Source organism: Crocodylus siamensis, chromosome 11 (assembly GCF_052110815.1).
Source record: "Crocodylus siamensis isolate JL-2025a chromosome 11, ASM5211081v1, whole genome shotgun sequence".
NCBI lineage: Eukaryota > Metazoa > Chordata > Crocodylia > Crocodylidae > Crocodylus > Crocodylus siamensis.
Genome location: NC_143405.1, coordinates 1,969,925 through 1,995,082, shown reverse-complemented (window position 1 = coordinate 1,995,082; position 25,158 = coordinate 1,969,925). Strand labels below are relative to the sequence as shown.

Here is a 25,158-nt window from a genome sequence, read left to right as displayed (position 1 = left end):
ATTCTTAACTTAGGGTTAGCATAAGCTATACAGTAATGGTAGCTGTGGCATTTTGAGTTGCTAACAGGATAATCATGAAAATCCCTCAGTTGAAACGTGTCCAGGTATTTGGATTGTCCCAAATGTTCAAAATACTGGGATGCAGAGTGCCAATCCGTAACTCTGTGCGTAACAGTCAGTGACCTTTTTACTGTTTCAAATGGCTTACAAAATGCAGGGTTGGTTTACAAGACGTGATCTTCTGACTTGGCATGGTTTGGCTTTCAAGAGAATTTTGGATTTAATTCTCATTTCCGCAAATGAATTGGACAAGTCACTTGCATCCTTCGGTTTATTATGTAGGGATCATAATTGCCTCATACTTCTCATATACTGCAAGTGCAAAATATCACTAAATTTCAGTGCTGCTATGTATCAGCCTGCCAAACCCAAATTTTTAGCTTTCGCAGCACAGCTGAGTATGTAACAAAACAGATGAATAAGGGTTATTCTGAGTTTAACAAGTGCATTAGAGTCCTTTTGAAGACGAGTAGTATTGGAAGTTTCAATCATAGTTTGTGCTCAGATTATTTATTGCTCTCTCTGGAAGAATCCAAGGAAAATTGGATTCAAGTTTCATGTATGAAGTACTGTGGAAAATTAGAAGATGCAGGTCCCAAACTAGAATTTAATGAAAGTGAATGCCATCTAAAATAACAGTAAGTTGCTGTCAGCTTCCATTGTGCTTTATTACACTGCTCCTGTTTTCATTGTTCCGCTGCTTGAAACGAGGGTAGACGCTTCTAAAAACTCTTTCAGACCTGTGTGTGTTTCTTCTTCCTCTATTGCGTATTCCTTCCCCAGACTTCGTTTGTCTAGTTGCTGACGAATGCCAAGGGTGATCTAGGCTCTATCAGGTTGCATCGCTAGGAAAGCTATTCCTAGCGTCTCGCACAGCTTCCCTTTGCTGGGCCCAAAGGATAAAAGTAGGCTGTTGGGCTCCTTTTGAACTAGAGAAGGTTTTGCTCCCTTATCAAACATGGCATGAGCTTAAGTAGGTGGCCTGCATTTTCTAGTAAAGTGGTTTTGCAGCTTTATGCATAATCACAAGGGGGCATGGTTAGTTGGGCCAGAGCTGTGTTCCAGTGCCATTTCATTAACCCAGGTCTCTGAATTCAGAAACCAAAGGATGATCCAAGACAACAGCTTGATGTTCTGTCTGCTAACTTAGGGGAATCCCTGATGCTTCAGAGGAAGACTGGAAATGTGACTTGCTTGGGAATTGTTGAATTACTGGATAGTGGTAAAGGTTTTTTAAATGACTGGTAAATGTGCTAACTTTCCCAGATTGTTTGCATCTTACATTAGGAACTTAGGGCATTGAAAGTAATGATAACAATTGCTCCAAAATTAATTTGAGATTTCAACTGGTGCAGCACTGGTTTACATGAGTAACATACAGGTGATATAAAACAATAACATCCATGAAATTCTGCTTTGTATTCATACTTGTGTCAAAGCTCCTGTTTACCTACCTTACCTTACCTTACCTTACCTTACCTACCACTATGGAGAGTCAGAATGTGCTTGGCCGGTTGCTGTCTTTGTACTTAAGCTGGAAGGATTTTGGGGTTTCTGTGGAAGTTAAGCGTAGTGAAAGAGGAAGGATTCTTACTTCAGGTATTTCCTAGATAGATGCAACCACTGGAGCGGAGGGAGGAAAAGATCAGCATCTCTTCTTCCTCTGTTTATGTCCAAACTTGTACATGCATTTCTCCAGACACGCAGACTTCTTGCTTTCAATGCGTTGGATTGGCAGCAGTGATATGACTGTCTTTTTTTTTTTCTTTTCTTTTTAATTTCAGCACACTTCTTAGGGCAGAGTTTGGCATGTTATGATGGAAGGACAACATAACCATCCACATCATCTAGGGGACCAGAACAACCCTCTTTGCAAACTGCCAGGACAGGAGTATCAGCATGATCCTCAAGTAAGCACACTTTGTCCTTTAAATCCTAAGAACATAAATCACATTTTTTCCAAAAGATGCCGTGGTCCTTTGTGGTTTTTCTGGTAAGAAGTAATATCACAATAGACATGGGGCATATCAGGACTTAGGCAGAGACAGCCTGAGAATGTTGCCTCAAATCCTTTGTTTCCCATCTTCCTAGGATCATTAACATTTTCCATCATTGTTGCACTTAAAGCATGTGTTTTGAAGTCAGATATAAAAAGCTCGTGCCATGCTGTCTGCTGCTGCAGTTCTTCAGACAGAGGCCAAAGAAGTCATTTGAATTTAAATGAATAAATATATTTTTTTATCTGTTTGCATATTTTAATAGTGAATATTCAAGTGATAATTACCAAATAGAAGAAACGGTTTGGTCTAGATGAAATGTTATGCTGTGCTTCCAAGTCTTCAGAGCTTCTGGGATCTTGCTTCCTCAATTGTTTTTTGTGTGCACAAACACGTTTCTTTGTAGTGGTGCTTTCTTGTACATGGCATTCCACAAAAATAGAGAAGAGATATTGTTGGGTCTTTATGCTTAAAATAGCTTCAGATTTTTCAATGTAGTCAAGAAATTATTCTGATTTTGTTGTGTCTTCTGGCTGCCTCCCCCTTCCGCAGTTGTTTCAAGTGGTCAGCATTATCAGAACAGCTAAGCTTTACCTGTGCACCATGTGAGTAGTAACCAAAAAAACTGCAATGGGAAAAAAAAATACATGAGAGGACTGGTGGAAGTGTGACTGGATTCCAGACTGTAGAAGGAAGTGTGGGTGTCAGTTTGTCATTTTAAATACTGGATCCAGCAATATTTGAGGTTTCTTGAGCAGGGATAATTCACTGAAAAGCTGCAGCAAAACACAGTATAAGATTTCCAAAAGCAAAGTTGCCTGCATATACAGTACAGTGATGAGTGTATCTTGTGCTGTACTGCCTTGAAAATACATAGGATGGAGCACAGCCCCCTCGATCCCCCTAATGTAGCAATTTGTCATATTAAGTCATTTAATAATAATTGAATCCCCTTGATTAATCTTCTAGAATTAGCCAGTTGCATTTTGAGCAATTAGGGTTAATTACTGCCTCATTTGGCAGGATGGAGCCCCTGTAATTATTTCATGAACAAGATGAGGAAGTGTTCTTATGCAGCAGATACATTCATGGCATCTTGGAGCACATGTTAGAATTTGTAATGACATAGTTAAGTGTAATTAGTAGCTAATACACTATTTACTGCTGTTACCCTGATGCTGATCAGCCTCATTTGGCTGTATGGTCACTGTTCAGTGATGATTTTCCCCCAACCCTATTAGTACCTAAGTTATGTTAATAGGGGTCTCTGAGTGTGTTAGCTTTTCTGAAGATGATCCAGGTTAGGGATGTGGGTTGGAAAAAAAGATCTTTCATTTTTTTGCTATTGCTTTTAAAGCACTAATGCTGAGTAAGCCAATATATATAGCATTGTGGGAAAGCTGAAATGTCTCCTTTCTGCAAACTCCCAGTTTGAGGACTAATGCAGGATCATCTTGGCGCTGAAAATTACTGTATCAGCTTCTTGGCATATCTTCATGAATATGCATGGAAGGAGCTCTGATTTTTCTATTTGGTAGAAACAAAATGAGAATAATATCTTTTTTGGTACTTCTTACCTGGAAGGCTCCCAAGTGTCATACTTTCTGGCCAGTGGGAAAGGAACTGTTGTTGCCGCTAGTTATGCTGGCATGTCATGTAGTTTTTACAGGTGATATAGGGGTTTGGGAAGGAAGACAGCTTTAGCCAAGCATTTCCTATGGAAGTGTCACATGTGGGATGTTTTTGTTGAGCAGACAGGGCTTCTAAGGCCTTACCTGCGGGAGAAACTAAATGATTACTCTTTTCATCTGCAGAAGGACCAAAACAGGATTAATTCTTTTCTGTTATTTCCATTTTATTAGATCAGTTGTTTTCTTACAGTCATTTTCACTCACTCTTTTAATTTTTGAAGAAAATAAAAAGGAAGATGCTTTTGGTCCTTCCCAGAAGTGCATCATTTCTATCTGAGAGATAGCAAAGTGGAGGCAACAACTTGCTTATTGCTACATTAAAAAGTAGACTTGGGATCCAGAGGTTGTGATGCCCTGCCTTCCTCTGCTGCAGTGGTCTCCAAAGGTTTTTGATCGTGCACCCCTATCAGTAAAAAATTTTTGAGCACACCCCCCCAATGTATGTTGCAATATGCTGAAAGTGAACAAATGAGTGAGGGCGCCACTGTCAACCCCTCTGCGTTGTGGAACTCCCACTCTTCCCTCAGGATACCTCACATACCATATGTGACATGTGACCATCTGGCATACGGACCGAGTGAGGGTGCCAGTGTCAGTCCGTATATTAAATACTAGTAAAGCTTAATTTTCTTTCTTATTTTTTTTAGATAAATATAAATAGAAGTTCTAATGTTTTCTTCCTGCACCCCAATGAATTGTCTTTTGCTCCCCTGGGGTATGCGCACCCCACTTTGGTCCAGTAGACCAGTGGTCTCCACACTTCAGTAATGAGGCTATGTGGTTTTATCCAATACTGCTTTACAGCTACTGCCACCCTTCAAGTCCCTTAGGCAAGTTGGGGAAAGTGTTCTCTTTTCTTTTAAAGTTCTATAAAGTGCTAGTGCAGACACAGCTTTCGAGCTGCACCCAAGTCGCTTCTGCTTCCCGCCCTATGTAGCTCTCATTCTGGAGGATTTTCCTGCTTCATCGAATTTGGGGATACGGCCATGGCACTCTGGTGGCTTGATATTTATTTTGTTATAAGTTGCAGATATAATAAAAGGCATATCATTTTGACTTTAAGAGAGATAAATTGACTACATGTCACAGTTTCTTGCAAACTTGCCCCAGAAGACCTGCAATGCTAGTTTAGAGCCATCCCTTGCTGCTCATCTGCAGTATTTATATTTAGTGTTTTAGTTAACCTTTTCCTTATGACTCGCTATAGAACTTCATATTTAGAAGTTTTCTAATTAGAGTAAGTGAATATATAAATATAGAGAGGACCCAATAAAATCTTGGCCAGGCTTCTGGCTCGTTATCAGCCCAGCACTGTTTTCCTAGTAATATTCCTGATTGCGAGTGGGTGATAATTCACATTTGCAGATTGCTTGCTGTGCATAGCAATAAGTAATAAAGATTATGGAAGGGGTATATAAAATGACATTTTAAAAATGTGGGATTTTTATTTTAATTAAAAAAAATTAGTTTTACAAGCGTTATGACACATTTCAACATCTTCTCTTTGCCACTTACTACAATTCTCAGGTGCTAGGTCTGCATCTGGTACAGATATTGGGCACTCCATCTTGGATGCAGGTTTGAATTTATTACCGACTGTTCTGTTCTACTACAATGGCACCATGTTCCATACTGTGTATTCCAGTCTGGAATAAGTCTGTTCCAGTTACGATTCCCTGGAGCACCCAGCTTGCTTCTCAAGTGAATATTGACATGGGCTGTTAACCAGCGTTGGTGTCTCTCTTTTCTACCATCAACTTTTCATTAGCCAGTATACATGTATTTTGATAGAGATGATAACATTTTGAAACTCAAGCCCACTTGTTGAGCCAGCTTAAATTCTAGCTGGTAGTTCAGAGTGACTGTACAGTTAGGTTTCCAAAGCTATACAGTCCAGATGTTTGAGAACTTGTATGTTCTTAAGGCTCAGGTATTAGTGAAATAATTGCGTGCAATATATGAGCAATATTTCCTGTTTTAGAGCCCATTGTTTTCCTGTTCTGGTTGCTGGAGGTGGGAATCTTTACATTTTCCCATTTATCTTCCTACTGTATTTTGACAAATCCATGTCAGAAGCAACATTTCCATCTCAAAACACACAGACCATTTTTCAGGAAGATTTTTACTCTTAGGATATGGATGTACCATTTGACAGGTCATAAAGAGATTTGAATAATTGATGTTGATATTAAATCAGTCCTTTGAATACATATACATTACACTGTATGTGTTAAAGCTTCCCTATGTACTATCACAGATGTCTTTTAAAGGTGAAATTAGTTTACGGTAAATGTCATTCAGATGAAGTGTGCACTTTAAAAGCATAGAAACGGTTGCTTTAAAATTAATGATGCATTGCAAATATCAGAAAAAGCTTACATCCAGTGTAAAGATAATTAAAATTCAGGTCAGAAGTCTATGACTTACTTGGACTAAATTTTTTAATGAGATTTCAAAAAATTAATTAGGCCAATGTTTTTGTTTTGCTCTGTTTTTAAAAATATTTGTTTCATGCTCCAATGAGGGGGGGAATGATTTTTTTTTTTTTTTTTGGGATAACTAAGGCCTGTAATGTATAGCTTTTTCTTTTTAACTGTTGGTTACCCACATTTAGTCATTTTTAGGTCCATCAGAGATGCACAGAACTTTCTGTGACCTGGTGGTCATGAGTGTATACTTACAACTAGCTCTGGCTTCCCTATATTCCAATCAAGCAGGAAAAAACAACTGAATTTATGATTAATTATTTACTGTTTAGACAGTGGGCAGTTAGTAGAGGCATTTCCATTTTCTAGCTCTACCAAAACCTAGTTTTCTCCATGCTTCTGGGTGAAGCTGCCATGCACCCACTTCTACGTGGTGTTAATATTCTGCTGAGATTTTGCTCAATGTCCTAGTCTCTTTCTGGTATCACGGGTCAACTACAGCATTGCCTGCTTCTAGCCACAACCATCTGAGCACTGTTTAGCAGTTGCAAACTATTAGATTTTTGATAATTAGTTAATTTGTTTCAACACCACTAAATTATATCAACTGTCCCAGAGACTGAAAGCCTACAGAAGAAATACTGTCTCCCAGCATGTACCATATTTGAATTCTGTATTAAAACTGGACACAAATTCCCATTTCAGAATTCTTTAAGAGAAAGTTCCTTGTTCCCCTGTTCTTGCTTGCTGGTAGCTGGTTCCCTCCGGAAGAGGTGGAACAGGTTTAATGACTGATGAAAAGTCATTGTCAGAAAACGGAAAGGCATCAACTGAAACTGTAAATGTTAAGAGATGTGCAGGAAAGCAACCTCTTTACTCCTGGAACTGAAATATGCAGTGCTCTGACCTCGTCTCTGCAGTAGCCTTTTGTGGTCACACTGGCTTGATTGGGAATCGGACTCATGTCATGTTGGGAGTATGGCCAAGCAGAAGAATAGCACATTTTGGTAAGAACAGAGGAGTCTCAGATCATGCTTGTGTGCTCTCCTTAGAGAATCATAAACTGGGAAGCTAGCTGCTGAGCACAAGCGTATTGGAAAGGGGGCACTTCTTCAAGATGATGAACAGAAGCCTCCTGAAAGGGCAGAAGGCAATCTAGTCTGTGTGCCTGAGTACCGTTATAACAGATGATGCATCAGGACGTGTTCAAGCCTACTCTGAAGGAGTAAATGTATAGTGAGGAATTGTTTTAACCCTCTGTCTGCCTAGATTGTGTTGTAGGAAATGTCTGCCGACATTCTCTTATGATTAAAGTTTGTCACAGAGCAGCTGATATAATTAGTCATCTTATCACATGCATCTCTGAGGAGTTTCTCTGTTTGGTTTTTTTTTAGAATGTGAAACCTCATTAATTCTCCTGTTTTGGCAGGAAATCCCATTAACCCCCAGAATTTGGTGCTGAAGGATCTGGCAACCGTCTCTTTTAGAAGCATTTTGAGGAAGGTGGCCCGTCCCCACAACCGGGCTTGTCAGCCCTGGATGTGCCAGGGATGCTGTCCAGAATATCTGGTTGGGACGATCTCTATGTGGTGCTTGGAACATGAATAGCAGCTTTATCTGAACAAGGGACATGGGTGACCTAAATTTTTTGTCTAGTTCTTTTACAGATCAGCAGAAAAATGAGACTCTGTTGTGTAGATATGGAGAGAGAAGCCTTTGTCTCGAAAATCAGTTCTTCCCAATCTTACAGCTGGCCTGGGAATAGGAGTCAAATCACTGCATTTTCATACTCTGGGATGAAGTTCAAATCATGGTTATGTACAAAACTTCCCAGTTAATGTATCCCAAATGTGTTTGGGAGATGCTGGTGCTGGGCTCTGCCTCTGTACAGACTTTGGTGCCTGGAGAGGTGAAGCTCTCCTGAAATGTAAGTGGGTGGAAAGGTTTCACCAACCTGGCATTTTAGAGCAGTAGAGGTATCGCTCCAGGGGAATGGTTCTAGCTATCCATTTGTGAGACATGATTTGTATGTGTCTGTTCTTTGACAGCTTCCCTGAAAAGTATTATCAAGGATTAAACTGAGAAGGATCTGCAAAAAAAACAGAGTTCCCCTTATTAAAGTGGTGAAATATATTTGCAAAAGGTCAGAACAGGAGCGAAATTTTCCTTGTGAGATGTTTACCAAGCGTTAAGTCTGTTCCTTTGTAACAGAACTCAGAAGAACTACATGCTGGCATTTAAACGCAAGAACAAAAAGGCATATGACAAATGGCCCATCCTAGACAATAGGCAGTTTTTCGGTAGGGTTTGGTCTGACCCGAGTATGCTCTTTGGTTCATGTTGTAATCTCCCATCCTCTCCTAGGCTTTATCAAAGCTCCATTACTTTAATTAGGTCTGATAGGTTGTGATAGCAAATGCAAATCTAGGTCATTGCATATGTAAATGTGCAGCTGTAGTCCTGGAGGATGCCAGAACATATCAGCTGAGGTGTCCAGTCATCACCCAGTATTAACTCCAGCATGGCAAGCAGACTTTGTATGCCAACTAGGCTAGAAGTGGTTAGGATACCTGCATCTACCTTGTTAGTCTACTAGCATTATTTATTTTTTTCAGTTAAGTTGCTAGATATTTCTTGACACATACACAGAATATTAATTTGCAATATTTATATTTTTAAAATGTATGAAAAACAAACGAATGGGGTCCCTGTTTCCAACACAGATCTTTTGCTTGCATTTGGATGGGCATTACTCCTTTGGCCAGATATTGGGTGCATGATGATTTGAAAGGTTACTAAGATATGTAACGTGTCAGCTGTGTTAAGCTTCCTGCTTGGGTCCATCTAAAATACAAACCATGGGTTTGTGCAAATGTTCCTTTCATGCTGTGTAAGGATCACTTCTGCTATTGATAAGCTTAAGTAATCCTTAACAAATGGCTATATTTTCAACAGCTCGTTGTCTTAGTAGACTGAACCCAAAATAGCAGAGGAGAAGTCATGCTTCTAGGTGTACTCTATCCCATTGTTGCCATAAGCAAAGGCCCCTTTTTTGGACTGAGACGTGTTGAATTATTTTGGTTTGAATGTTTCTTGGAATAGCTTCCTTTTTTAAATGATGACATCTGAACAGGAGAGGGGTGGGGTGGGCAGGCCCTCCCACATGGTTATAATCATCTCTCTTGGTTGTTCTAGTGCTTTGGAAATATAGGAAAAGTTCTTGCATAACCTCCCAGTCCTAATCAGTAAGTCCCTTGGGAGAAGAGGCACCAATTCACTGTCACAGCTAAGGAACATCTTTTGATGAGGTGTGGTTTTTTTTAAAGCTAAATAGGCACGTTTTGCATGTTGAAACAGTGAGACACCCTTTTTTTGTCTGAATATTATAATCCAGAGTTAGCACAGTGATTTGATTGTATAACAAATAGCTGAATTAATTTATCCTTATTGGGAAAGTACTTCTATAAGATCAGAATAGGAGATGATATTTATCCATCAGTTGGTGCAAATATGTCTGACCACATCCTTGTTCCTTCTTCTGAATTCACCAGTGCAGAACAGTGCATCTGTCCTGAATTGGGTCAGGACTTGTCGGAGTGGAATGCGAATTGCCAGACTCTACACCAGGCACTTGTCAAGGGGAACTTTTCTAAAAGTAAATTTTCAAGAGTTGCCAAAGCTGTGAAGTCCGAATGTTGACAAGTATGGTTCCCTGTACGTAACCTCACATTGCTAATATTAATGGGAGGTTTTGGGGGGCTGACGGTGAATAACTGAAACAATGCTCCGTGGATGCTAAATCAGCTGTTGCATTAACAGTCTGGCGCATAATTGACAATCCTTAAGCTCCAGTTCTTTTCTCCAAATAGTATCAGTGACAATATGTTGTAGTATGAGTGTGCAATGGGAAGGAGAGAGACGGAGAGGAGAAACTTGTCCTGAATCCTTATTGTAATTGAACTAGTGGCACATGATAACTTCTGAACATGACAAAGCTTCAAACCCAGCAAACCTCATGACAGTTGCATCCCTTTTTATAAGTGGGACAAAATGTAGATTATAACCCCTGTACTGGATTGGATTGTGAAGGTGGGGAGAATAGCAGTGCATGTTCCTGTGTGGGCCACTTTTTGGAAAGAGGAAGTAACAAAGTCTGAGGCAATAATAGTTCAAGGGAAATGCACCCTGTAATTAGCTTCCTCTTTTTCCATATGACTGACCTCACTGAATGAAAGGCTAGTTGTAAATTAACCTAATTGTTTGCCTAGGCTGTTGCCCTTGCTGTAGACTTCTGATTGGTTTTTTTCAGCCCAGAGTAATCAAATCCTTTCCAAACATTACAGCAAGACCGTTTATGGGCTCTGGGGCTGGAAATTGTTCTTACCCAGGGCTTTGCTTCCGAAGCGATTTACTCTGGCAAGGGAAGTGTTTTTTGCTCTTTTAGGGCATTTAAGCTGAGGGAGATGATGAAGATGATGATGGCCTCGAGTTAAATTTGCCACTGTCTGCTACTTGCATTATGAGATTTGGAGCAAATCTGATGGCTCTATGCTACTTTTTTTGGTCTCAGCTGGAATTGATAGGCACCTCTACATGCACATTATAGCAATGGTATGTTCTTGACGGAAATCTTCTCAGTTTTAATACTTGCGTAGTCAGCCGGGAACATCTGTGATGGGGGCATTCTGCAGACATGTAGGAACGAAAAAGCTTGTGGCTGTGAACAACACAAGGAGTTGAAGGGGACACGGGATGAAAGGACTTTGCACTGTCATTTGTGGTGTAGAGCTGCATTTTGTATATTGGGTCATCTTTAAGTAATAAAACTGAAACTTTCACCTTCCATAAGTGTGCAAGAAACTGGCTTTTCATTGTTTTCTATGTTTTTTGCATTGTGGGTGTTTTGAAAATGGGTCTTGAAGTTGGTTTTAGCTGGCTGCGCATTATAGTCGATATGCTAGTTTGAGAGTTGAGTAAATTAAAAAAAAAATCTGATGGAGAAGATTTGGAAGTCTGCTGAACATGGCATTTTGTAACAGCTTGTATGACATGTATGTAATCTTGGTTACAATACATCCACCAATTATTTTGGGTTATGGGTCAGAATTAGGCACCCAGCCGTAAACCCAGATGTATTTTTTTTATTTGTAAATGCTAGAATGACATTATTATTATTATGATGTTGTATACCTTAACCTATTTCTGCTGGTTTTTTGCTCATTAAACTAGCAACAATTTTAAGGCCCGGTAAGAGAGAGATTTTGTTTTATTGTCACAAATGCAGCATAATCGGAAGTTTCTGGGAGGACGTCTCCTAAATCCTAAAGCCTGTGTTGCCTATGAAGCAGGTTAGGGAACGGCAGCAGCAGCAGAAGCTTCTTTCCTTGAAGTGTATAGTCTCCACAGCCTATTTAGTCCAGGGCACCTCTGCTAGGATTGTCAACTGCAGATTCAATTGTTAATAATGACTTATATTAAAAGAGTGAATTTTTTGAGGGATTAATCTACAAGCTGGTCTAATTACATTTTTATTTTGTGATGAGAACTCTTAAAAGCTTAAAATGGTCTACTTGGCATGCACAGCAACTTTAAGTCATTAATTTTCATAATTTCTTTTTTAAATGTTGGTTAGCACTCCTGTTAATTATAGAAGAGACCAGAATGGCTCGAGGGAGAAGTTCCTGGTCTATAGAGTACATAATGCTTGTTATGCTGCATATACCTGCCTAACTACATATTTACCTGAGACTGCTCGAAAGTGGTAGTCAATCTGTCCCTTGTGAAAATAATGCACAAAGTTGATTTGCGGGTGAGTAGCTGGGGAGACAGCAGTTTGGGCCTAATTAGTTATTTACACAAGAGACCGGGACTTTAGTGCCTTAGAAAAGAAAAGAAAAACTAGATGCATTAGTAACATCAATTGCATTAAGACCAATAATTAATATATTTACAGACAAGTGTAAGTCAGCCTAGATCCAGCTCTTGCACCTCAGAAGTAAAACCAAAAGTATTAAGATGTTTACCATTCTACATTTTCGTTATATACATTTTTATAATCATTGCTGTTAACTAGTATCTTCTGTTTTACATTTGGATTTGAGGTTTTCTTTAAAATATTGCAAATTAAAGTGAGGAATGAAAATGTCAGAAATTGTCTGCTTTACGCTGGGGCATAAATTTTGCTGTTGTAATTACTACAAAAGAACTGAAATCTGTACGTATAAAATGAGGAAGTAAAAAAAGCATTTGTGATAAACTTGGAAATCATATGGTTTATACCTGTTGAACAAGGCCTGTTTGTTTCCTGTAGGCTAATTTTTGTGGGTAGCAAAGGAACTTTTCGGTGAGGTCCTGAACTTTTTCCCTGTTTTAGTGCCCTTGCATGGTGCAGCCTGTCGTAGACGAGGGAGGTTGCTGTCAGGCGAAGGAATCCAGACTGCTTCCACGAGAGGAGATTTTTGTGGCACACCCATGCTGTCACACTTTTAACTATACAGTATTTTCATCCTTGTGTTATCAGTAACGATAGAAGTTGCAGCATTGTGAGCATGGAGCAAGAGAGTTTGAGAAATCTCAACTCACTGTGTTCCCACTGGGTTTCTCTCATTCACTGACTGTTTTATTTCTTTTGAATAAGCAGAGGCATCTGACGTCCTACCCATACCGCTGCACCTTGGCAGATTTTCAAATAGAGAAAAAGATTGGCCGAGGGCAATTCAGCGAAGTCTACAAAGCAACTTGCCTTCTGGACAGAAAACCTGTGGCGTTAAAGAAAGTTCAGGTGGGCATTCAAATGGAAGAGCGGATGGTTTTATGGGTGAAAGAGACCATTCTCAGACTTCTGCTTGATTTTTCACAGATTTTTGTAGGCGAAGTGCCTTCTCCCCGTCAGAATTCTCCCGCCAGTGGAAAGGATGGAAAGGGACAGTTCATAGAGTCAAGCCCTGAAGGGACGATTAGATCATCTGATATGAGCTGCAGATCACAGGCCACGAATTTAACTTGTGTATGGCTAAAGCATATCTTCTAGAGAGGCATTAAGTCTTGATTTGAAAACATCAGAAGATCTGAATCTGTTGGTGGGGTATTCCACTGGTTAATTGCCCCCATTGTTTAAAAAAAAATTGTGCCTGATTTGTCATTTGAATTTGTTGGTGTTTGGCAGTTTGTTTGTTTTTTCCGTCTGAGTTGCTACAGTGGATGGTGGTCACTGTTGACTCCCATAGACAGGAGCAGTGTTAGTGTTGTGGTTGTCTTCTATGGGATTTGTGGAGGCACAGAGATAAACTGATTTGTCTTCGGCTCACAGTGAGTCAGTGCCATAACTGGGAACAGATCCCAAGGGCTGGTGTTCAGTACCTTTTTAAAACCTGTCCCCTGAAAAAACCTCTTGACGTGCACCATGCTGGGGTCATTTGACCCCAGCTGTCTTTCCTGCCCAGATGCAGGGGGGCTGGACCCGATGATCCTGTGAGGTCCCTTCTAGACCCTAATATCTAGGAATTACTCCACTCCCAGCAGACAAATCCAGCTCAGCTCCTGTCCTGATTGAATCAGAGCCAATGTTTTTGTGCCACCCAATCTTTGCCCATTGGGTCTAGAATTTGGGTAGACCTCTCTAATAAGTGATGTGGAGCTATTGTATTTTCATGCCACTTTTCATTCATTTTTTTCAAAAGGATTTGTCTTGTTTACTTTTGGATACCACGTAGGAAAAAACCCCCCTGACAAAAAATCCCAAAGTGTTGATTGGCATAGACGTGAAATTAGGAAACTAACTTCTTGTCACAGGACTAGAATATGAGAATATGGAGCATCATGAAAGGTTGACTGAAAAGGGGCAGATGGCTGAGGACATAAACTCAGGGATGGAAAGCCTGGCTTGTTGCTCTTCTTGAAAGAACATCATTGATATCTGGGAATAGGGGAGCAGCTGACATGCTCGATTAAAGGTTTTCAATGGCCAGACTTTTCACTGATGGTATAAAATTATAGAAAGAGTTGGTTGTTTTTTTTTCTGTACTCCATTAAATGATATGTTGTTTAAAAAAAAATCTGAAGATATTTCACACAAACACGCTGCAAGCTTTATATCTGGGATTAAAGTAGCATGCAGTTTTTTGAACAGCATTTTGCTAAAAGAAATGTGCCTCTAATTCTTGAACAGATCGTTTAAATTCTTGGTACCAATGACTTGAACTCTGATTATTAAAGAATGAATATTAATGCTCATTACTCTTGTTAATTAATGCAGGGGAATCTGTGAAAGGAAGCACAGTTCTGGATTGTTTAAGGAGAGGAAAAGATGATATGATTTAATATTTCATACACAATGTGAAAACAGTGTTAAATTAAGTAACTTTTTTTCTTTTAACATTGACCAAATTGGCAACGAGTCCACAAACTAAAACCTCATTTTTCTCACTGCTTAGCATATCACCAGTAGGTGCTGATGTTAATTTTGCTGTTTTATAGTAGTGGCTTAAAGTCAACCTCATGCAATTTTAACTGCAATTTGTATCATTTAAATCAAAGGGGAGAGGAAAAAGCAGGTTCTTTTTTAAGATATGATAAATTTAGCCTCTCTAGCATTTCTTGCTTGTTTCTAATCTACTACTCCATTCTGTCTTTGAAGATTTTTGAAATGATGGATGCCAAGGCCAGACAGGATTGCATTAAAGAAATCGATCTTTTAAAGGTAAGGATTTCTCTGGTGACTGAGTATTTTCCATTTGAGAAAGTTCTGTTTTATGGTCCTTTGGGGAAGTCTTGCATGGCAAATCCAGGCAGATTTCAAGTTACAGTTCCTATTAGGAGCTTGGAGCAGGACCTCACTTTAGGCAGGGCAGTTTACCTACATAGTTCCTGTTGCAGCTTTGTGCAACACTTCTCTCTTACTCTGCCCCTTAATTTTATTTGGTTTTCTGCCTTATGTATTGAATATCTCTTTCTGCCCTCCCACCCCTTTCCCTATTTTTCTTACTCACAGCATGGCAAGTGTTTTAGCAACAAGGTATTTTCCTTTGATAAAAACGGTGATTATGCATTGCCCACTGGCCAGGATTTGGCCAGAGGGCATTGAGCATTTTGATGCATTTGTGTCCATGCTTGATGTGTATGAATTGATGCCAGTAACATGTATGATGTTCCTATTCATCAATTTTTTTTTTTTTTTTAGTGCTATAGAGGATACAACAAGTATATGCTTAAATATTGCACAGAGATATTTTTCTGCTGTTCTGACCCAAGGTGGCAGGAACTGTCACGTTCCAAGGAACAAACTAAAAGCTTAGAAAACTGGTGGTGGCAAAGTTGGTGGGTAGTTAATCAGGTAGTTCAAACCCAGAAGATTGCACTGAAAGATGGAGTAGAAAAAACAGCATCAGCAGTTGGATCAAATTTTTGCAGCTTATCTTTCATGACAAGTATGTGCTTCAGGTTTGGTTTTGTCTTTCTACACACGAGAGTCAAACTGTCCAAAAAACCTACAAGCAGGGATGGGTGGTACCTTTCTGTGTGGGATTGTGTGATGGGGGAAAATACCTCCTTCATTCACCATAGTAGAAGCTCCTGGAGTTCAGAGGTACTTCACTTACTCAGGCTGTAGCTCCATTACAACCATAATAGTGAGGTTCAGAGACGGAGTTAATTAATATGCTGAAGATTTTGCATTACTGCATCACAACTAGTCACCCTTTTTCAGAAGAGAAAAACAAGCTTTCTTGGTTTTCCAGCTTCCAGCAATTTCTCAGATCTGAACGAGTTAATTATCTTAACAAAACTGAATGAACTGACATGACAAAAGTCCTCCCTGTACCATGAGATGCCAGTGTCACATTAAATTTTAATGGGTTTATTTTTAAAAAGGATTTGAATAAAAAAACAGGTTACATCAAGATATTTACAAAATGGTAATTTAGGTAAAGGTGTGGCCAGCCTATGCTAAGATAGAGGGAGTGAATCTATATTTAGCTGTTCATGAGATCAAAGACCAGCTGCTGAACACTAAGGAGACAAAATAATCTGCAAAAATGAATGAATAAAAATGATAGTACATTTGGGATCCTGGCAATGGATATGGCTTCACACAAGTAAAGGGTGGTTGTGGGAGACTGTCATATGCTTTCACTGGATGCGTTCAGAGCAGAGTGTGCAAATAGATCAGAATCAAAGGTGAGTGAAAATAAAATATATAAGATGACAGGAAAACCTAGATGGTCAATTATCATCCTTGCTGTATGTGATGACCAGAGGCAACTCCAAATCTTCCTGCGTAAAGCTCACCAAGTAGCCAGATGTCAAGCTGTGACTACTTACTGTAGTATCTGGGTTGCCAAAAGAGAAGTGAAAGGTGGTATGATGGAGAGATAATTAGCACTTCCCCATTCACTTTACTACTGTTTTTTTTTTCCTTTAAGAATTTTTTTTTTTTTATTCCTGCACTGTTGACTCTAACTCCTTCCCCAGGTGTTTCTCCTTAAAGACCTAAGTGGCAGAGAGGGCCTGGTCCAGTCCTGGAAATTGGATCAAGTCATTGGTCCTCTCTGCTAGAACAGGGGGGGCACTGGAATAGGCTGCCCAGGGAAGGTGTAGACTTTTTTTTTTTTTTTACGGAAGGCTTTCAAGAAGAGGCTGGAGGCATCTTTTTGGGATGGTGAGGAACAGTGTTAGGACCCTCCCAAACCCTACCTGATCCAGCACACTTGTGTTCAAGAGCTCTGCTGGCTCAAGACATAGCAAAGCTGGGTGTGCTCTGAAGACTGACAGCTGTCACCCAGCAAGCAGCAATGTCACTCGCATCATAGAAACTGGTGTGCCTGAAACTTCCCAAACAGGCTCCCAGACTTGGGTGGAGGTCTAACCTCTTTTTGCATGTGCAGGAAATGCAAAATGATGACAAATGGCATAAATGATGACAAGTACAATTCTGAATTTGTTTGTCAGTTTTATGGATAGCAAGCCTGTTAATACTGATCAGAGACCTATCATCTCCCACAGGTTTTGCATCTTTTCCTTTGACAGTGCACTGTTAGATGAGATTGAGAAGTATGACAACAGTAGCAGAACACCCATTCCCCTTTCCAGATGACAACATCCTGGTTAAAAAGGCAATAAAGAATTGCTCAGTGTGAACAGTTTGTTTTTTTTGCAGGTTGAACACTAGCACAGCACCCTAAAGTAAGCTAGTGGTCAGAGTATGGTAAAAAGTCAGTTTGATAAATTATGTTGCAAATGCACATGGGATATTTTAGTTAATACTGCCTATAGGGCATTTCTTTCAAATGTATATTAGTTTTTGAATGAAAGATCCCACAAAATATGACGGATTTTACCCAAGATATACACAAGTCAGCTTCCAAGAAACTGAACAAATCGCAACTAAGAGTAATCAAAGTTCTGAATGTCAACTTGAGAAGCAGTTTTTAATGACATTGTACAGGTCAGCATGTTTTGATAATTTGGTGCAGGTGCAAGCTCTAGTCCCAAGGGGCTGGAAGGCAGAGTTGTTCAAGGTTTTGTTTAGAGACAAGGGAGGGTTTTAAGAGGCCAGCTTCAGTACGTCTGTCAATGTCAGCACCCGGAACGCACTTCACTCAGTGCTGCAAAGCTAATAACTTGTCAAATCAATATCTGCAACTCATCTCTGGTTAATTGATAGCTCCCATGCTGGCTGTTCTGACTGCTCAGTATATAAATAACTGAAGGACATTTTACCGCTGTACAAAGGTGGTCCTACGGTAGTTATGTTCCACATTTCACAAGCTGACTGGGGGGGGGCGGTGCTGTGCCTCCCAATACAATTTAGGATTCATTTTGAGGACTCGGCAGCAGTTTTTCCAGGCGTACAGCATTGGGCAGACCAGGCCCATGTTCTGAGAGAGGAGCAGGGTTTTAACAGTCTGATTTGAGTTTGCATTGCAGATGCAGGGTTTCCCCCCAGGCATTAGCTGTGAAGGGTTTAGAATTTTTTTCCCTTAAACTTTCTCCGTTTTTGACAAAAAGTGTCAATAATTGCTTCCACCAGATGAGCATGTAATTGATGTTAGCAAAGAATGGCACTAATATTTTCTCAAATGGGAAATGAACCCTCTACTGTCATTTCAGCACCTCAACTTCCAATATAACAGTATTATTCAGAAATGAATATTTTCTCCCTTAATTGTTAGTTATTGCAGAGATGCTTGTTCCTTTTGGCTTGAATAAAAAGTTTAAGTCCCAAACTTTGTTGTGAGCAGCCTACTACATCATTCTACCTTTCTTTTGACAAATATACTTTAGATTCTGCAGCTCTAATTTGTTTTGAAGAAATTACACAGATCTGCTATTGTGAAATCTGTAGTAAGCGATACTTCCTCTCTGCTATTTTTTAAATCAAATTCCTGTCCGAATACAGATGAAACGTATTGTGCTCTCTAAATTTGGTTGGTTTTGTTTGTTTGTTTGTTTGTTTGTTCGCTTGCTTTTTGAACCTAGTAAATTAATTGGAAAACTCTGAGTTTGGAAGTTATTCAGAACTTCACAGGAACTACAAAAAGTAGAGCATCCCCTTCAGTATAATTCTGGTCAAAATCTGAGAGTAAAGCAGCTCAGTAATATGCCTGTATAATCAGCAGCCAGGCTGCCAGCACCCACTCTCACTCATTTAGGACTGGCTTGCTCTTCTGCATGCCTCTTAGTGACAGCATTGCTGTGCATACACATCAGGCATTAACTTCCATCAAACTTTTAGGATGCATTAAAGGAATGAGGAAAAGTCAATAACCCAAGCTAGGGCATTTGGCACATTTAAGGATTTGTGAAAATTAAGGTTATGTAGTTTCTTTCTGTCAAAAGATTAGAAATTTCAAGTGAACCCCCTTCCCCCACCTGTCCTCCCTGTCACTTGCATACATGAGCCTTACAGAAATGGCAAGGCTGCGATAGGGTTATTTAAAGAAAAGCTAACAAAGGGACATAGCAGACTGTAGAAGCTCAATTTACACTAAGGCTTTTATAAAAACAGCATGACTTCTGGGCTGGTGGGTTCAGAGGTGCATGGAATAAGCTGTAAATTTTATTTTTAGACCCTTTTATAAAATCTGCAAAAGTTGATGGGTGGGTAAATCAGTGCGGGGTGGGGAAAAAAAGGAGAATCTCTCCTCTACCGTGTTTATATTCTAGGCACGCGTATCATGATACTGGTACCCTGGGCATTAAGCAGAAAACAAGACTGTGAACCTGTTGTAATTCAGATAAACAGAAAATATTTTTCGCTATCTCCATGGGCCTGCAGTCTTCACTTTCTATTTTCAAAGTTGCTGGTTTGAACCTGGTTATTCAGGGGTAACGCATCACACTAAACTGTAGGCAAAGGTGAATTCTGCTGCCTGAACTTTCCGAGTGGAAATGAGTTCCCTGTATTGTAATGTAAGAGATGAGGTCCGATCAGAGCGTGGACTCCCTCTGTTTGCAAGAGGTGTATCCACGGACCTCGGCGTGGATGTATCACAGTCTGGAGAGGTAGTGTGGGCTAGAGACTGCTAAAGCACTGTGTTAGAGCTCTACTCCTTTCTGTCTCTAGTTTCCCTAAGGAGAATGAGCACCTTATCGTTTGTAAGGTGCTTTGAGAGCTTCCAGTGAGCAATGCTATGCAAGAGTGAGTGGTACTGCTGATCCAAAGGCCAAGATGTAGACTGGTTGGAGGAGGCTCACATGGCGAGCTGACTGGGCCATCAGTGACTGGTGGGAGTGGGGCTGGTAGGCCAGATGGGCAAGCCCTGAGGCCCCAGAAAGGGTGTCCGTAGTTCCTTTGTGGGCTGGAGAACATTTTTCCGTTGACCTGATTTCTTGGGAACATCGGGTCATCCCTAGCTAGAAGGTGCTTCAGATCAGCAGGTTCGAGGGAAGATGTTGTTTAAAATATTCAGCAGAAATGCTGTGACTGGTTTTGGTTTTGGTTTTTTTTTCCCCTTTAAGCTCAGTCTTGTGGGAATATTCTCCTCTTGATGCCTGCACATGGATCCTATTAACACTAATGTAAGCTAGTGTCCAGGCATCGCAAAGCAGAATCTATCCCCTAATGCGCATGCAGAGCAGAGCGATTAACATGATGGATCATAACAGCGTTTCTGTCGGCTCGGTAACCCATGAAATAGACACACAGGAGTCACTACTGTCAAGCAGATGAAATGCCCGCTTTTTTATATTTTAAATTTATTTTTATTGGATTTTAGGTGTGCAAGTGAGAGATCTGCAATTCAGAAAGAGGCAAGGGAAGGGCAATAATAACACAATAATTGAGATATCACATGCATCTTCCAAGCAATTGCAGTTCCTAATTTTAAGAAATTCTGACATTAAAATAGAAATGTTAATATGTTAGGCCTGTTTCTTAATTTAGGTCTGGAAATAAAGTCTAACAAAATCAGGAGAAGAAAAATGTATAGCGTATTTCAGAAAGCACCGTGTGAGCAGATTCTCATGCAAAGGAACAAAAGCCATTGAAAGGAGTGAAATCTGAATTAACAAAGAAAAGGGCAGACTGAGCACACAAGTGTTTAACATAGGCAGGGAATGAATATGTGGAAAGGTGGCCCAGGATGGGAGTATACCTTAAATGCATCATTGTCCTGTGGTTTCAGAAATGAAATATAAGCAAGTCAGGTCTCTATTGCAACACATTTCAGGTAATGTCTCTTGTTCATGAAGAGTCATTTCTAGTTGAACAGGATTCGTGTCTCCAAACGTATAAGCTTTCCTCATGGAGAATATTGAGGTTAGCCTGAGACTGGTACAGTGGCTTCCTCGTGCCTTGGCCTCCAAAGTTGCACTAGAGTCATGCAGCTTCTCTTGTATTTCGGAAGCAAGGGCTACTTCCTACCTTGAGGATTTCTTCATATTTGTGAACTTCAGACAGTAACTGGGAGAGGCCTCCTGTCCTCCCAGACCTGTGCAGCAGGCTTCTGCAGTTCTCTTCAGAATATCAGGACTCCTCGCAGGTGTCAGCTTTCAGAAAGCCATGGAGAAGCTTTTCTGTAGTTGGAAATACAGGGTCTAAATTGTTTTTAGAGGTACTAAATTGTTTTTTCACAGTGGAGACACTAGATTTAATGCACATTAACTAAAGCATATTAATGCACTTATACATGCGCCCTTTAGTTCCAGGCGTGCAGGGACGTCAAACAGTCAGCTTTCCTGCTGCTGATCACACCTCTGGGGGCTGGACTCGATCTTCCGAGGTCCCTTCCAGCCCTAATGTCTGTGAAACCTGTGCATCCCAGATCTAGATTTTTGTAAAATGCATTCTTGAAAGAACCGCCTGTCTCCTCTTCTGTACTTTGTTTCTTAAAAATCGGCAGTGGTGAAAACCTTAAATATGGCAGCATAACTTTACCTCAACAGCTCCCTTGTCACCTGTACAACACAAAATGTGGTGGTAATCACCATCACTCCTGTTGGCGGACCCATGTGCAGAAAACAAGTACGAACACCCATATTGGCTGCTTCGGAGCCTTTGTTGTGACATACATATCAAACCTTTAACTAATTGCAGTGAAATAAGGAGTCATTAGGCTGATTCAAGACCTAGTACAGACAGAGGTCTCTTCGGGGATCCAAATTGATCTTTGCCTTTCAGAGGGTTTTTTTTTTTAAATTAGAAATGGCAGATTTAAGCAATCATGTTTAAAAAAAAAATTATATTTACAAAATAAGTGTTAGGGGTAATTAAGTAGATAAAGGTTTACAGTAAATAATGAAGTGTGAGTCAAGGAATACAACAAAATGGCAATTTTTTTTTTTAGAAATTCTAAAGTAAAACTAGGAATAAATGCATATTAAATGGGTGAAGGTTGCTGAAGAGATTCCAGTTTTAAAATATTTGAAAAGACTGGGTGCGACTGCCTGTTAAGTGGTACCGTAAAAAGTTGAAAATAAAGCAAAGCTGAAAACATTGAAAATGGAAAAGAAGCAAGGTTAAATAGCAGGATATTAGATGAAGGCAATTTAATTTATAAATAAATAAGAGAGAAGTGAAGGTCAAGATGAGTAGTGAACTTTTAATAGAGCCTTTCGGAACTACTGTAATTAGGGTATTGGAGCTTGATATTAAACTTAAGGAAAAACCCACTAATTGTAAATCTCACCAAGCTTCTTGCAAACTCATGATATTAAACCCAGAGTATCTGAATCTGGCATCTAAAATTCAGTTTAACCTTCGCTGTGGCACTAAATGCTCTTTGCAAAAGGCTGTCATCTTCTGTTTTGTTTGTTTGCCAGGTTCACTTGCGAGATCATGTGAATTATTTTTTCCCACATATCCTTGTGTCTGTACTGATGCACAGTGAATCTGGTAGACTTGTCTTTTGTTATGGATGCTTTTGCTGGACAGTTATGGGAATGAAAAGTGATGGGTAATATATCTTTTCTTTGAGTCATTACTGAAACACCTTCTTTATAGCATACATTCACTTTGTGTTCTCTCTCTCTCTCTCTCTCTCTCTGTCGGCAGCAATTGAACCACCCCAATATAATTAAGTATTTGGATTCTTTTATTGAAGACAATGAGTTGAACATTGTTTTGGAACTGGCAGATGCAGGTGATCTCTCTCAGATGATTAAGGTAAGGATGTGTCAATTTTTGAGGCTGAATAGGTGCGTCATATTATTGTGAAGGTTCAGTGGATGGATGCAGGCAGATCTCTACTGCAGGCTGGGAGCCTGATTCCCTCTTGTTGACAGATTTGAAGATGGGGAGCTATTTCATTAGTCAGTGAAGTCCTGTGGTGTAAAAATAACTGGTGGTAGGGAATCTGTCCCCTCCTCCCCAAGTTAAAATGTGTGCATTTATATGATACAGTTCCCTGATTGCATAAATATGTAGGGTGGTTGTTTAACTTGTTTTCAGTTGTCTCCCTGCTGGGTATCAATGCCTGTGCTTAATTCAACATGTGAAGAAAAGCAGCAAAAGAAGCATTTCTGAGCTCACTCCCAAAATAAAACCAGTGCTCAGTTGAGACCCCCAGTTCAGTGTCTTCGCCCTTCGTGTACTGTTGCCTCCTGGATGTACGTGCATCTACCTTGCACAAGGTCACTCCAGCCAAGATTTCAAGAGGCACAAAACAAGAACTCTTCCTAATTGAAAGGAAAACAGAAAACAAGCCAAAAAATAAGTCCCCCTCATCCCTTGTTAGTAACAAAGTGACATGATCCAGGGAAGGATAGAAAAACAATCAAAAAGCATTGTGAATGAATAGTGTGGGGAATGAACTTCACTAGGGTTTCAAAGGTAGGTAATCAACATTGATTTGTTTTAATGCTTGTTTAAAAATGCGAGGAAGCTCAACATCTAATGGACACTTTTTTAAATGTGCCTTTTTAATGTGATCATTTCTTTATGGATTAAATAATGAAACTACTGCAGACAGGAAAAGGTGATATGGCAGACACCTGGTTTTATTTCAGAACCTGAGCCTAGGAATTGAGACACTTGTGGCTTTTATCCTTGTTGAAGCAACTTCAGGAGTTGGGAAGCAACCAAAAGTAATTATGATGCATTAAATGTGTTTGCCATTCTGGATCCTTATTACAAATTCCTTCCCCTTCATTTTATGAAACTTTTGAGCGTGGAGGTAATGCTGTCCCTGGCTTTACCCCTGTCTAGAATTCGGCCCTGGGACAATTAGCACAAGCCTCAGCTGCCTGCAGAACAAAACACAAAGCTCCCTTATCTGACACAGCTTTCCTTCTCTGGCTCCTGCTGTACAAGCACAGGAAGAGATGGAAGGAGGAATAGGACTAAATGTGTTTGGTTTAAAAAAACAAGCAAGTGGTGGGGGAGGAGATTCCTTTTTGTATCAAGCATTTTTTCTAAAGGTTTCCTACCAGGAAACTTGGTCCAGGACCTCATCCAGCTTTCACTGGGCTAGAAAGCAGGGAATTCATGCTTTGCACCATTTGTACTTAAGCTTTTAGTTGGAGTATGAAAGCTAGCTCCAGACCTAGGGGTGACAGCACACTCTCTTACTGCAGCCGTCACCGGAGGTTGTGGACTGAACTGGGTTTTAAGCCTCTCTCTTACTGCCACTTCCTTAAATCAAAGTGCTCTGATTTTTCTGAAGTAATAGGTAGCCTATTAGCATGTGTGAAGTTTGTCCTGCTCTTAGTATCGCTCCTCATGCGCTTTCTGAGCGGACGGCTTGGAGCTGTTTTAGAATCTTTGGGTTCTTCTGATGGGCAGAATCTCCTGGCCTGCCTTGTCCTGCATCCCTCGTTTCTCCTCCTCCCGCTCCTGCGGTGCAGTCCTCTGGTGCCCTGTGGACCAGCGCACAAATACATTTTGAACTTGCAGGAATTTCATTAGTCTTTCTCCTCCAGCAATAGCAGTTTTGCTCTTTTCTGCCCTGCTGTTAAAGTTGATTCCAGTTCCATGTATTTGCAAGATTCGTGCGTTTTTTGTTGTTTTTTCCCCCCCCCTTTAATTTGTTTAAATTGGCTGCTTTCTTTTGCATCGTTTTTTCTCTACTTTTTCTTCTCGTTCTTCCAGCATTTTGCATTTTCTTTCTCTGGCCTTCGTGAGCTGCCCCTTGTTTCCCTGTGTTTATATAGTTGCTCTCCCCTCTGTCTTCTGCGCAGGGAGGTGAAGTTGCCCTCTCCCCTGGGAACATCGGACTCTTACAAGACCCTTGGGAATCCAAATGCTTCACACTAGGTCTCTCCTTGACTGTTGAATTGCAAGAAACATTCATGTACCCTTTGGCTGGCCTTGCAAAACGTCTTAATGTTCTGTCCCCAATCACAAAACCTGCTTGCTTGTCCTTTGCCTTGAGGATTAACCAAGAAAAAGAACAAACTGTCTGTCAAAAAATGTTGCTCAGTCCAGGAAGTGAGCTTATATAATTTTGCAAGGCTGGTTTACCCATCTGTGATTGATGGGCACATTTAATTATTGTCGGGTAACTACCCCTGTAGCCTGTCTGCTATACTGAAGACATTTCAGAAAGTGTA

At 40.2% G+C, this 25,158-nt stretch overlaps 1 protein-coding gene across 8 annotated transcripts in view; it reads left to right on the top strand.

Moving 5' to 3' along the window:
- NEK6 (NIMA related kinase 6) overlaps positions 1–25,158 on the top strand; it is an 88,265-nt gene that overhangs the window by 29,289 nt on the left and 33,818 nt on the right. For 3 of the 8 annotated variants that reach the window (XM_090022793.1, XM_090022794.1, XM_090022795.1), the window contains exons 2-6: positions 1,845–1,970; positions 12,815–12,955; positions 13,034–13,180; positions 14,810–14,872; positions 22,664–22,774. In XM_090022793.1, coding sequence (XP_089878919.1) covers positions 1,875–1,970; positions 12,815–12,955; positions 13,034–13,180; positions 14,810–14,872; positions 22,664–22,774 — 558 coding nt within the window. In that variant the 5' untranslated portion in view covers positions 1,845–1,874. Of the gene's footprint in view, positions 1–1,844; positions 1,971–12,811; positions 12,956–13,033; positions 13,181–14,809; positions 14,873–22,663; positions 22,775–25,158 lie in introns of all 8 variants that reach the window. The other 5 variants (XM_090022790.1, XM_090022791.1, XM_090022792.1 and 2 more) reach the window with 3 other exon arrangements.